Raw genomic sequence first — 14650 nt, 5'->3', positions numbered from 1 at the left:
TTCTAATCCTCTTCAATTACTTTAAACATATAAAAAATATTAGGCTGGGTCTCTTTCAGAGCTCACTGTAAAATGTCAGTTTACTTTGAAATGTTCCTCTTCAATGTTAAAACAAAGGCAAATGTTTTAGGACTTCATGCTGTCTTTTCAATGATGCACAATCTTTCATATCTTGGAAACAAAACAGAGGGGGAAAGAAATTTTTATCAAAGAATTAATCTGGAGCCAAAAGCTTGATCTTTTTATGTGATGCGTTTTTAACAGCAACTAGGAAGACTCTCAAATTCCAAAGTAATTCTTTGATTTAAAAAACAATAAAATCAAGGCTTTACTGGCATATTTCTATATATATTTTTAGGTTGACACGTGCATTAAAAATAATCTTAAATGAAACATACCCAAAGGTAAATGGTAACCATTTAAGACTAAGAGGTTATTTTTCTCCTTATTTATATTTGCTTTAGATTTTCGTTTGTAATAAAATATTAATTTTGTGTAAAAAAACACTTGAAAGAAACTGTGTTTTGAAACAAATTTAAAGATGCAATCCTGAATACACAAAGTCATGTGCAGCTATTAGGTTTGGCCTATTGTTAGTTCTTATATGTACACTGCTGCTAATACACACTCTATCGGTATGCTCAAAACTAGCAAGTGAATTCCATGATTTGGTAAATTAAACTACGTTTCTCTTTGAATATTAACAGAGTCTTTCAGGCTGACTGAGTGCTGAGACCCCCTAGGTGCTGTAATTATGCATTTATGTGATCCATAGGGAAGCTTCTGGTGCATCCCATGATCGAGTCCTTAATACAACCTATTTTTAAAGCTTCCATTTAAAGACTGTAAATATAGCTCAAATGTTAGGCTCTACAATTAGACGGCGTTGGTTCTTAAAATATATTAAAGCCATATTTATTCTGTTTCCTCCACAACTTTAGCCATTAAAGACGAGTATAAATTTAACAAAACTATTTTATTTATTTTAAGCCACTTTGTTCCAAGCAATTCAGGCCCAGCTCATGTACTGAGGGAGGCCAGATGGCAGTGGAGGTGACCTGGCTGAAGGGCCCAAGAGCAGATGAGAGATGACTTAGTGAGAAGAACTCCAGGAGAACAAGAGAGCCTTTGGGCCAGAAGGGCAAGGAGAGCATCTGAACAACCGGGTGGAAATACAGGTTCCTTTCCATCACCCACCCCTGCAGCACCCACACCCCAGACCTCCTCAGTGGGACTGGACAGGAACCTGCATTTTTGACCCCTGATTCCTAGCACCCCAAACATAAATAAACCTTGACATTTAAAAACCACTGTAATCACTTCCCCTAATGAGGGCAGCGGGAAGGGAGGATGTATGATAACATTAATGAACTGTTTACCATGCCCAGTACCAGGCTGGGTCTAACCACTCTCTCAGTCTCAGTAACAAAAATGGAAAAAGAAGATGAACCAGTATCGTCTGAAGATTCCATGTAATGTAAACAAATCTTGCTTCTGTTCCAGACAAGAGGCTAAACTTAATTTTTATATTTCTCTTTAATTTACCCTTACCAAGAAGTACTGGCACTGAGATTTTCAATATAAAAGCTTTAATATTTTAAAAGCACCAGGAACATGCATCTTTTAAATAAGTATTGCTTCAGCTAGAAATATGGGGAGAAAAAATACCTAGTGTACAGCCTGTGTAAGTCTGGTGTAGGTTCAGAGGGAGAAGAGGGAGTTCGCGCTGGCTGAATAACAACAGCACTTACACAAATGTCCTGTCAACATGAGTTTATGTCACGATTCTTTTATGGTAAATGACAGGGATTATTTTTTTCATTTCTCAGATTTAACAAAGACGGCGTCAGCAGGTTAATGCAAGCCATGCAGAGCGTCTGAGGGGTGATACCAGCACAGGGCTTCCACGAAGTGTTTCATTTCTGTCTTAGCCTCATAGCTCATCGCACAGGCATGCCCTCTTTTCACCTCTAGTTACCCCAGCTGCACCCAGCCCTCTGCCTGTCCAGCTCCTCCTTCTCCCCCCAAAATGGTTAGGGGGCTGAGAAACTGCAAATGTATCTGTGACTCAGAAGCAGGAATGTTTCAGTCGCCCCGAATGTAGCAGGTGCTGCCAGAATCCTCAGCCGCCGGGGGCCCGGTCCCCAGGCCAGTCTCCTGACCTGTAAGCTCAGCCCAGGTTTCTGGAATAAATCCTAAACATAGCAGGAGAGTTTCAGGAATTTCAGACCAACAATCTGGAACGGCCTCTCTCTGGATCCTCCACCCAGTGTCCCACCCACACATGAATGCTTGTCTGGAACTCCAGCTGTGGGTTTTCAGTGGCCACACTTTTCAGATACTGTGATTTGCTTGCCAGGCTGGATGGCATGTGTTCCTAACAGGCCCTCAGCCTACCCCGTGTTAGACTCAAAAATGAATCCTAATTCCTGCAATCCAGGCATCGAAATCTAGAATCAAAGGGAAAAACAACTATATAAACAAAACAATTGTAACATTGCACATGTAATAAAGCTCTCTGTAACATTAGCACCATACCGGAAGCATGTGCACACAAAGAACGTAAAGGGAGGCTTAACAGGATCTGTCAGGAATAGCAGACGCAGGCTTCCCAGAGGAGGGGACATGGGAGTAAAAGAAGAGCATTCTAGACCATTGGAACACATACAAAGACATAAAAGTATAGAAAAGCGTATGCTTAGGGAGCAAAAAGGAGTTGTGGACCGAAGTATATGGTGTATCAGAGCCAGATTAACGAGTGCATCTACCGGCAGCTGTCAGAGGCCAAGGAAACCCAAAAGGTCCTGGAACGATGAGAAAATGGGGAAACTGTACTTCCCCAGTTCTCACTTAGGAAAGGTACCGGAGCAGTTGCTAAGCCAGCGCAGAATTGCCTGAAATAATGGAAGGGGAACTGGGAGCTGCCAACAGCACTTCTCGCCTTTCCTACAAGATGGCTCTCCCTCTCCCCCAAGTAAATGAAGACAATGTTCAAACAATTTGGTTTGTAGAAGCACCAAATGTTTAGTGGATGTCAATGTGTCCATCTAAGCCTGACGTACGTATCAGGGAGCACTGAGAAATGATGGCAAAATGGTAATAGTACTAGTAGTCTAGGTCCTAGCCTCAAATACTTTATATGTAGTAACTCGCTCAATCTTTATAACCACCCTATGAAGTAGATACTATTAACACCTCCATATTCCAGCTGAAGAAGTGGAAGCACATAGTTTTTAAATTACTGTCCCACACCCACACAGCAAATATGGAACCAGGATTGAACCAAGGTGGCTGCCTGCGGAGTCTCCATGCTAAACCATTACGCAATTCTGCCATTTTGAGCTTTTACTTTATCTCTGGGCAGTGGAGAGCTGGCAAGGTTTTTAAAGACATAGAGCAACAATCTGTGTGAAGACCATCACTCTGGAAGATTCCAAGAAGACTGAGTGGAGTAGGGAGAGGCTGAACCCAAAGCAAGAATGTGTGGCTACTGTGCCATCAGAGCAAATGATGGTCTGACCAGGGCAGCAGAGAGAATTTGCAGGAGAGGAAGACTGGACAGGTGTTAGGGAGGTTAAATTACTGAAATTTGGTAACTAATTGCTGGTGAGTGCTGACAGCCAATTTTAAAAATTGAAGTCTTTGACTACGATGGTTAAATGAGAGAATAGTGTTTTCTTAGGGGAAATATTTGGTTTGGCTCAGGCTGAGCATGAGGCTCTGGGTGCCACCAGACAGAAACACTCCACAGCAAGTAAGATTGAGAAACAGAGCTCAGGTGAGTCGGAGTTACACATATGAATCTGGGAGACACGGCAGGCGCAGGAAACCAGGGAAAGGTAGGTGGGTAGTAGATGGGACCCTGAAAGCCAGCATTTAAGCTAAGGTAGAAGAAGCAGAGAAAGAAACCAAATAGTGAATTGAAAGGCAGTAGAAGAGGTAGGAGAAAGTGGAGCTGTGCAAAGCAAAAGAGGATAAAATTCTGGAAAAGAAGGAAGATCAACAGTGTGGATAAAAAGCTGCAGGAGGAGCCAATCAGATGTTGTGATAAGTAACTCTGAAAGGGCCATGCTGGCTTTCTAAGACACTCACTACTGGGTTCCACTCTCCTATCCCCACCCTTCACTCCCCACCCCCCAGCTACCCTGCCAGATTCTAGGGGCAAAACTAGTATCAAGGCTCCAGTCTTTGCAGCCTTGACTTTGGCAGCAGAGTTAACCATCTCAGAAGGTTTGGCGTCCTTCAATTATAATGAGGTTATTTGAACATATTTCATTAGTCTAGACAACAGAACCCAAGAAAACTATACACGTTCTCTACCTTCGTGTTTTGATCCACAATTTTCTTCAGATTTTTCAACAGATGATTATTGGGACCACCTTCCTTCTCATTAATATAAACTATCCTATCCAGGTCGGGAAAGTTCCTGTTCAGATCTATTCCCTGGGCATTGCTTCGACCCACAAACCAGTCCTTGAGTTCACCAGGCTAAAAAAACCAAAGAGAAAAATCATCAGTTATTTACTATTATTGTTGCTATGTATTTAAGGTCTCCATTAATGATTTTTAAAATAATTTATTGAGATTAATTATTTATTTCAACAATATCCTCCCATAATGGCATTTTCACTATTTTATTGATATAAACATGAAGGAATCAGGTTTAAAATAATTGTTATGGCTATTTTGAAAATATTTTCAATAAATATTTTAAATGTTAACAATAATAATAGCATTTAAAAGATATTTATCATCAAATTGCAAATTCAATATGTATTAGCTGATAATAGATGACGTGTGTTTCAAATTATACCACTCTCTAGTAAGGTTTAAATAAAATATTTATGGCCCCTGTAAATAAGAGCAACCTATTTTTAAATATTTAAAAAAATTAATTACTAAATAAGATGAGAAGCTTAAAATGAGTTTAACATTAATTATTTATTATTTATATATTAATAAATACTTCCCTCTTACAGTCTTCGTGAAAAAAAACATGAGCTCTAGAACAAAAGTTCTAGAGCTTTATTAGTTGGAGAAATTTCTGTTCAACTTTAAGGCCTTCATTTCACTAATGGTATAACCTGGAAATTTAATAAATTTCTAAGATATTCAGTTATATTCCATAATGCAGATTTTTTTGCTATTAAATTATATCAAGCTATAAATAATTTCCATATTCCTGAGGTCATATAAGCTCAGATACCTTAGACTATGAGGAATAAAAATATATAAGATAGAAAATAACTTGATCATATTTTGTCCATTCTGTCTCACCGTTCTGAATATCACCTTAAAATATTAGATGATTTAATTCTCTGTGTTACTATAATTCTTCTCTCATAACTTTAGAAATTATATATCATTGTTATAGTTATTTACAGAAATTCACAGTCTGCGTTTCTTATAATGTCAGGTCACAGGATCTTTTCTTTTTAAGTTACAAATTGACTTCTTAACTTTAAACACACCAAATATATACTTTAATATGCTCTCGTATATAAGAGAATTATCTCAAAGTGTAGAAAACAGCAAATATAATGTCCCTGTCCAAACAAAGAGAGAACACTTACCATATATCTTCTCTTAAAAAATCATTACTTTCCAGTTTCTCAAACAGTTAAAATGTTTTAAATTAATTTTAAAGGTAGGAAGGGTTTTAGAGGTAGGAGGGGTTTTGTTTTGTTTTGTTTTGTTTTGTTTTACTTTATTCATCAGACAGACAAGGATTAAACATCAGGGAACCATGGATCTGGCCAAAAACATATTTCTTCTTTGTTTTCAGTAGAGGGCGCAATGATATCAATTCATTCAGACACAGCAGCGATTCATTCAGACACAGCAACTGGTGTGCTGTAAGAATTTTTAAAATATACAATACCTGACTAATCAGGTGCACTAACCTCTTTTCCCTTAGATTGTCAAATTTAAAAAATGACAACAGCCAACATAACAATTGCCGTCGAGTGTGAATTAATCAAAATTATACCTATTTTTTTGTCAGATCAACAAAAAATATAATATATTTTTTGGTGTGCAGCAGAATTTTAGTGATTAGTTTATGTGTGCCATGAGATAAAAAAGATTGAAAATCACTGAGATACAGTGATGGTATCATTCTCCAATACAGAGCAGTAGGTATTTTCATGCTTGTAGAGTTTTATTTCTTTTACTTATTTATTTTTTTACTTGTAGAGTTTTAGAAGGAAACTGACCTAGTCACAAACGGAGGAGTAGATGTGATTTCTTTAACAACACAAACAAAAGATGGATTAAATACTGATTTCTCATTCGCAATCTCTGCTGAAGAAACTCTTACCCATCATCTCTTACCTTCTGAATTTTTTTCTTACCAGTAAAACATATGACTTATACCCTCCCACTGCACCGTGTGTAAGCTTTATGTGAGTGCATTACTTGTAGATAAGCCCATGTGTACAAATATACAAAGTGAAGAAAGCGTGCTTGTTCTGAGCTGGCTCATACTCACCTGAGATGCTGCCTTCTCAAAGCCATCAGGGTTCAGCGAAGGCATGATGTGAATCCGAGTGTTATGGATCAGCTTGATGATTGTCTCGTTCCCTTTTTGGTATTCATTGCACAGGTACTGGGCCAGGAAAATGAGCAGTTCCCGCCCAACAGCCTCATTACCATGCATATTCCCAATGTATTTAAATTCAGGCTCACCTACAAGATAAAACGGTATAGAGATGTTTTCTATAGTACCCATTAGAAGGCAAATGACATACAGTGCAAACAATATTATATATCTACTAGTTTATTAAACAAAGCTGACAACTTCATTGCCCTCCAGAACTGATGCCAAAGAAATTGACCTTAAATATCAAAATACTCCAAACTCCCCTCTATTCTTCTATTTCTCTCTCCCTGGTCACCTGCTTCTTACGAACTTAATTGTATCTTCCAAATTCATGTGTTGAAGCCCTAACTTCCAATGTGACTGTATTTGTACATAAAACCTTTAAGGAGGATCGTTAAGGTTAAATTAGATCATAGGGGTGGGGCCCTAATCCAACAGGACTGGTGTACTTACAAGAAGAGGAGAAAGCATAGAGAGAGGGCTCACCTCTCCCAGCTGCAGAGAGAAAAGGCCCTGTGAGGACACAGGGAGAAGGCAGATGCCCGCAAGCCAGGAGAGATCTCATCAGAAACCAACCCAGCTGGCACCTTGATCTTAGACTTTTAGCTTCCAGAACTGTGAGAAAATAAACTTCTGTTGTTTAAGCCACCCAGTCTGTGATATGTTTTTACGGCAGACGGAGCAGACAAATACACCACCGCTTCCCCAATAACGAATAATAACACACTGTGTGCCTCCTATTGGTTAGACACTGAACTTGCATGTTTTCTTATTTAGTCCTCCCCAAACATCTAAAAGTGGATATTATTATCCATCGCTATTTGAAGATGAGCAAACTGAAGTTCTGATTGCTTAAGAGGCCTGATCACAGTTACACAGTCATAAAGCTAGGATTCAAATGCTTATCTTCTCATTTAGTTAGAAGTCTACATTTTTTATTTTTTTTAACCAGAGTGATTAAACTTCTATGTGATTAAAATCCTAGCACCAATTCTTACTGGCTGGCCTTGAACAACCTACTTCAGCTCTGTGGCTCTGTTTACCCATCTGTAGATCAGATGACAGATTCTACCTCATGAGGTGACTATAAGAACTAAGTGAAATAGTAAGTGTAAATGCTTACAACAGGGCGTGGCAAATAACAAGTGCTATGTGTTTGCCATAATTATTTTAATATTATTATTGTGTGACATTATCTTGTCATTGTGAGGTGCTTTAGTACACATAATCTAGTCTTCTCTTGACAGTAGTCCACCAAAATGTGGAAGACAGATATCGTATTATCCTTTTGTACAAATGCAGCCCAAAGAGGATGTCTTGCTGAAGGGCCCAGAATTCAAACCTAAGTCACAGTGACCCATTTCTGCTGCTCTCCATTGCCTTTTAGGGAGAGAAATAAAATTGCAGAGCAACCTCAGTGAATCCTGTGGCTCCGCTCCTTTCTGCTTCATCCAATCTCAACAGTGGAAAGAGGGCCCACCTACAAAACTACTAGGACTGCTCACCTGAGTTAAAAAAAAAAAAAGTTAGAAATGCTCAGCTGGCATGACTCAGTGGTTGAGTGTCAACCTATGAAACAGGAGGTCACAGTTAGATTCCTGGTCAGGGCACATGCCTGGGTTGAGGGCTCGATCCCCAGTGTGGGGCATGCCAGAGGCAGCTGATCAATGATTCTCTCTCATTGATGTTTCTCTCTCTCCCTCTCCCTTCCTCTCTGAAATCAATAATATATATTATATATATATAATATATAATAATATATATATATATATATTAAAGTTGGAATTATTTTTATCCTGGAAATACATTATCTAAATGTTCTTTGCACTCTAGTGTTTCTCTTCAGAACATATAAATCTTTCACCTTTTTACTTAATGTTCTTTGCATCAGAATCCTGAGTGTGTGATTTAAGTGACTGCTCGCCACAGAAAGCCATGCCCTGCGTGACCTCTCAGCCTGAGCTTATGCTCATCTTCTTCTTCTAAGAATCAGATGGGAGCAGGATCAGTGCTGTTTATATGCCCTCGTTTTCTACTTCAGGGAAACTCTCTACTATAACCACCTCCCTGAGACTTGCCCAGGAGATGTGTGAGGAGAGATGTTTTTTCACTTCTGATTTCAAAAGTCCTAAGAACCTTCTTCGTTTCGTCAAACTCGCATGCTTTATACCTTCCCCTGACTGGGTTGTATTCATCTGACTGGGGCAGGAGAAACTGGAGCAGTCCATTGTGAAAGGAAACAGAGTCCTCGTAGCCAGAGGAACATTACAGCCCGCTTGGCAGTTCTCTGAGAAGACTGCACTGTTGGAGGCATTCTGGTCCTGCTCCCTTACGTACTTGATCCAACACAGCTTTGAAGCTTCGGTCACTCAAAAGATCTTGGCCCACAACCCATAAGAGTAGATGGGAACACTACAATTTTCTATTACTTCTCTGGATTTAAAAAACAAAACAAAACACAAAACACATCTTTAATAGTCACATAGCCCCTCTAATGTTTTTTGTATGGCTGTCAAGGTGTGGTCTGCATTTGAATGCCAATGCTGTGGGATTAACTCCTGCTCTCCCAGTTCTGCCACAGAGAGTACCACTCCCTAACCTACTTTATTCAATTACGTTTGCAACTCCTGATTTTCCGATTCAGGAAATTTCCAGTATGGTTTTGCTTCTGTGACTCTCTAGGAAAGTGGCCTCAGGAACAAATCTCTCCCAATGAGTCTATTGTATTTGTGAGGAGATAGAAATAATAATGACAATAGCAATGCTTTAGGCTGACACGAAGATAGGACTGTAAAGGTCATTTTATGGAAGAACTTAATATGTGGAAATAAAATGCAAGGCACATATGAGGTAGCAAAAGAAAAGGCAAGGGTATTTTTATCTTTGTCTTCCACATTTTGGTGGACTACTGTCAAGAGAAGACTAGATTATGTGTAGGAATAAATTAGATCGCTAGATAATACTATCGCTAAAATATAGATGGGCTGTATTCTTTTAAGCCTACTGACAGGCCTTGTGAGATGGAGAAGAGCTACAGATCAACTATAGCATTTGTTGAATGCATACAGTATATTCAAATTCTGGTGTGAGACACTACAAGGAACCCAAAAGCAAATAAAGCAGCATTCCTAAACTCAAGGAATGTAGGGTCTGAAGGACACAGACATGCACAGAACAATGTTCAAGAGTAAGGCAACGATGAAGGAATGTTGGATCATAAACAACTGGCTTCCAGAGTCTAAACTGGAATATTCCTATGGCCTCTGTGGCCCCTTTCTGATACTTTGCCCTCCCAAAGCGAGTTATCATTTCAAACACAGCCCCCATTGGGCCCCCTCTAAGGCCTAAAAATCCATCAATTAACTTCTCATTTGCATTTATCATAAAGCCCAAAATTCTCTACAAGATTTTTAACTCCTGCTCAGCCAATGTGGCTCAGTGGTTGAGCGTCAACCTATGAACCAGAAGGTCATGGTTCAATTCCTGGTCAGGGCACATGCCCGGGGTCGAGGGCTTAATCCCCAGTAAGGGGCGTGCAGGAGGCAGCCGATCATTGATGTTTCTATTTCTCTCTCCCTCTTCCTTCCTCTCTAAAATCAATAAAAAATATATTTTCCAAAAAAAAAAAAATGTTTAAGTGAAGTACGGTAGCAATCATCTCAGGTAGAAACTGCTGTTTGGGTTCTGTACTTATTTGTTTGCTAAAACAATAGAAAGTTATTTTGATTTTCTGAACTTATGTATGCTATCCCAATACTCCACTGATGATGGTTTGAATGTCCTATTGATTGTGATCTCACTGGTCATCGAAGCACATTCTTCTGGGACCCAGGACAGATCAATTATCCTAAATTGTCTCAGTAGCTACAGATAACTGAGTTTCTGTTGACTCAGTGGTCCTGGAATCAGAACAGACCCTAAATTGCTTCAGTAGCTACAGATAATGCATTCCGGTTGTCTCAGTGGTCCCGGAATCTGGACAGTACAATTATTCTAAATTGATAATGTGTTTCTGTTGACTCAGTGATTCATAGATACTTTAGATAACTAACTTGCTCACGAAACAGGTTTCATTCCAGACCCAAAGATGTAATCGATACCATTGTGATATTCTGCCAATATAAGCCAGATGTGGCAAGCTGTTCGGGGCTGCGAGATTTGGAGCTTTAGCCCCTCCTATGCCGCCGGCCTTTAATAAATGACTCCATAATTCGACCTTTTTTTGAGGCGTCCTTTGTGAGATTTGGGGTACATCACAACGTAAGTCCCACGTGGTCATGTCTGATCCACCTCCCTGCTTCCTCAGGCACCATCCTCCCCACTCCATCTCTCAGCCACACTTCCTCCGGCAACATGATGCTCTCTTGCCTATGATGCGCTCTTCCCATACACACATTTTGACCCCACATGCTTCTGATCATGGATAAATATGGTTTTCTCAGAGTATGTTTAGTCTAAATCCACTTCCTTTGATACTTTTAATATCTCCGTTTGAAAATACACATTAATCAGTGTGGTCTCTTGTTTAATTCCCTATCCCAAGACTATGGTCTAGTAGTACAGAGATGGTTGCTATTTTAGGTCACTGGTGTCTCTTCCATGCCCAGCATAGAGTTGGAAACATAGTAAGAACACAAAAAGTAGCAATTAAATAAATTCATGAGTCAAAGGGTAAATGTACGGTCTTGTTTTTAAGCCCATCCTCCCCACAGCCTGACAGTACAGCACGCCCTTGGGATGCAGGTGCGGCCCCGGTGCCCGAACACTTTTCTGGAACAGGGAAGGGCATAAATGAATAACTAAAAAGGGACTTGAGTTAGTGTCAGGGAGCCCGTACCCCGGGCGGAATACTGAGAGGACTCGGTGCTTGTTGATGTATCCGACATTCTCAGGCAGGACTGGAAATCCTCCTTTGGGAATGAAGGCCGCAGTGTTGTGAACAGCTGATTCTCCAGGAACAAGATTAATCTCCATGGTCACGAGAGAACCACAAAACCTCTCTCGGCAAGCAGCTCCCTAGGCTATTTTTGTTGTAAAGCCTACACAAAGGGTTCCGAAGAGACTGCCTTCAGAAAAATGACATAAAATTGAAGGCTTTGAACTTGAAATAAGCCTCCCTGTGTCCATTTTTACTTCAATTTACTTAACAAAGGAGTGACAGCTTTTCATCAACACTTAATTTTCTTTCCTGGGGCTATACAAATAGAGTTTACAACAGGTTGTTAAATGGATGACAGCAGGCATGCCTGTTTACAAAGTCTACAGAGAGCAAATCCCAGCGTTAGCAGGTGCGTCATTCCTTGTGGATGCAGTCGGTAATGCACACGTACCGGCTCATCTCTCTCCTAGCAACAGAAGAAAAGGCATTGAGGACTATTTGTCAGTACATTTGAGGATGGTTGTTTTTACACTCATCTTACTTTCCTCACTCACTATCTAATTCATTTTCCTTTTTACACAGCAGTTACCCTGAGTTCCTGATCCTGCAACTGAGGAAACACAGTACTTGCAAAGGGTGCACAGTGTGGGCTCAGAAAGCACAGTTTACCTTGTTGCATCAATTTTTCCACAATTTTGTGTAACTATCCCGTTTCCAGTCACATCCCAGGGCACACAATCAAGCAAACCATTGCTAAATGATAATCAACTCACAAACCGTGTCCTGCCTGGGTGGGCCGAGTTCCTCTCTTTTTCATCTGTATCACAGAATAATTAATGAACCTGGTTGGATCTGTATTCTCATTAGAACAAGATAAGAATAACTTACAAGTTTTTAAAAACAAGCTCCAAAATTTTACTGAAGTCAGAGGTGATTCAATAAATTCCAAACCAGAGCAGGCAAATGATTTGAAGTTCCATACTTGTAACTCTTAATTTGTCCCAACTATGTATAACTAAATCAGTAAAAACAAACGAACAACAACAAAAAATAACCCCTAAGGAAATTATACCCGCAGAAACCCACACCTTTTAGGCTTAGCATGTAAGTGAGGTTTGAAGCTGACTAGTAGCTTAGTAAAGCCCCCAAATGGTATGAATTAACAGCTTTAAAGTGACCAGAGTCCCTAAAGCAGAAGGCTACAGGCCCAATAGGCTGAGCCTAGAAAAAACAGTCAAGTAAAGGAGTAAGAATAAAAAGTAATACTGTCTGCCTTTCCCATAAAAAGGAAAATTTTTCTTTCACTCCTTTATTTGATCCAATAGTCAGCCCGTCTGTCTCTTGAATGTTTTCTAGTCTTGAAGCAGCTGACTGGCTGGCCATTGGGTAAAGTTATTGATCAGAAAATGTTCAAGTTCCCTTTCAAATCTTAGAGTCAATTATTCAACAACCTCCATATGGGAAGAAAGCAGCAGAGGGAAAATATCTAATGAAAAATTAGCTAAATGTGAAAGTGAGTTGAGAACTGTGAAATTCTACATAAGTATAGCATTGCTATTTAGAAAATAATAAGCAGGTTAAGGGTATTTTAAGAAAAGAATTTTTTTAAATTAAAGTTGACATACAATATTATATATTAGTTTCAGATGTACAACATAGTGATTCGACATTTATGTACCTTACAAAGAGATCAGCATAAGTCACCTTACAAAGTTGTTGTGATATTGTTAATGATATTCCCTCTGCTGTACATCCTCATGATTTGGATGAAAAAGAAAGAACTTGATTATAGTAACTGAATGCTCCCATCTTTCATTATGTAAATAGAGATGAATTCACATTCAGATAAACCTATTCTTTCTCTAACATCAAATTATTGCCAAAATATAAGTCCACTCACTCATTTGAAAATTATGTACTTAACTCACTGATTACACAATTCTTAGAACTGGTGACAATTGCAAAATACATGTTCCTAGTACATATAATGTACTACACACATTGCTGAATTATCTATAGTATGCAAAAATAAAACCCCATTTCTCAAACATATCATGGTAAATATGCACACAACCAATGATTTTGAGAAACAGACAAATAGCTAGACAAGCAGCACAATCGCTGAACCCATTTGATGCACAAACAACTAGGCAAGCAAGCTGGGAACATCTTTGGAACAGATGGGTGTTTTAATCAATCATCTCCCTCCCTCAGTGCTAAGCCTGGGGTTCAGACATTAGTGCTACTAATTGTTTCCACTTGTTTGATGTTCTAACATATAGCCTGTAAATCATTCTTGCAGAATGAACCCTGCAAATTTCGAGAACTTGTCAATAAGAACATCATTAATTGGCTCATGTTTCAGCACATCTTCGCAGCCTAAAACACTGAGCATGTTTCCAAAAGAAATTCAAATCTCCAGAGGCCAAATAAACAAGGGAGGAGGGTAGGTATGGTTATAAAAATAGATTCCTCTTCTACCCACGAGATGAGCGGAAAATAAAGAGGGAGGGAGGGAGGGAGGAAAAGAAAGGCAAAAGAGTCAAAACAAACCATAGTTCTCAGTAAGTGTAGGTGACAATTCTGATAGTTCTTTGAAACAAAGAGAAAATGATAGATCATCATAGTGAACCAAGTCACAATTACAAAAAGTAATGGAAAACCACAAGTCCATTTCCAGCAGTCATCTCTCTTTATGCCCAAGAATGAACAACTCATCCTATCACAAAAGTGAATAGATGAGAGGATGAGTAACAGTGATGTCATCAGAACCTGTATGGGTGGAAAATGTCAAGCATTTCCAGCAGACACGAATGAATGAGAAAGAAAAACTTCAATTTGCTATTAAGCAGATAAAGTGGTAGCAGCATTGACTATCCAGAACAAAATCAGCAATGCGAAAGCTTAGTTGAACAATCTGTTTCCAGAAACTCCATAGAACTGTCTTTTTCATTCTCTCAGGAAGAAAACAGCTCAAATGTCAAGCTAATTTGTCAAAACCTCTTCAGGATGTTTGTTTTTTTTTTCAACATCATAACTAAAGACTTGCAGCACTAAACATACACCAGTCTCAGAAACAGTAGGCAATGCCATAGAATCTTTCTGAAGGAGAGTAAAGGGCCAAAAGATGCTTGTGGGGCTTTCTGCAGGCCTTAGCAGAATAGAGGCTG

The 14650-nt window shown here is 39.2% G+C and overlaps 1 protein-coding gene across 1 annotated transcript in view; it reads right to left on the bottom strand.

Moving 5' to 3' along the window:
- The window catches only part of CPE (carboxypeptidase E), an 87140-nt gene that overhangs the window by 22829 nt on the left and 49661 nt on the right, over positions 1-14650 (bottom strand). Inside the window, exons 2-3 of the mRNA XM_008144281.3 lie at positions 6491-6687; positions 4321-4488 (exon numbers count right to left, since the gene is read on the bottom strand). Of these exons, the coding sequence (XP_008142503.2) occupies positions 4321-4488; positions 6491-6687 (365 nt within the window). The remainder of the gene's footprint in view (positions 1-4320; positions 4489-6490; positions 6688-14650) is intronic.

This window comes from Eptesicus fuscus, chromosome 6 (genome assembly GCF_027574615.1).
Source record: "Eptesicus fuscus isolate TK198812 chromosome 6, DD_ASM_mEF_20220401, whole genome shotgun sequence".
NCBI classification, from domain to species: Eukaryota; Metazoa; Chordata; class Mammalia; order Chiroptera; family Vespertilionidae; genus Eptesicus; species Eptesicus fuscus.
The sequence above is the reverse complement of the archived record's forward strand: the minus strand, read 5'-3'. Positions and strand labels throughout refer to the sequence as shown.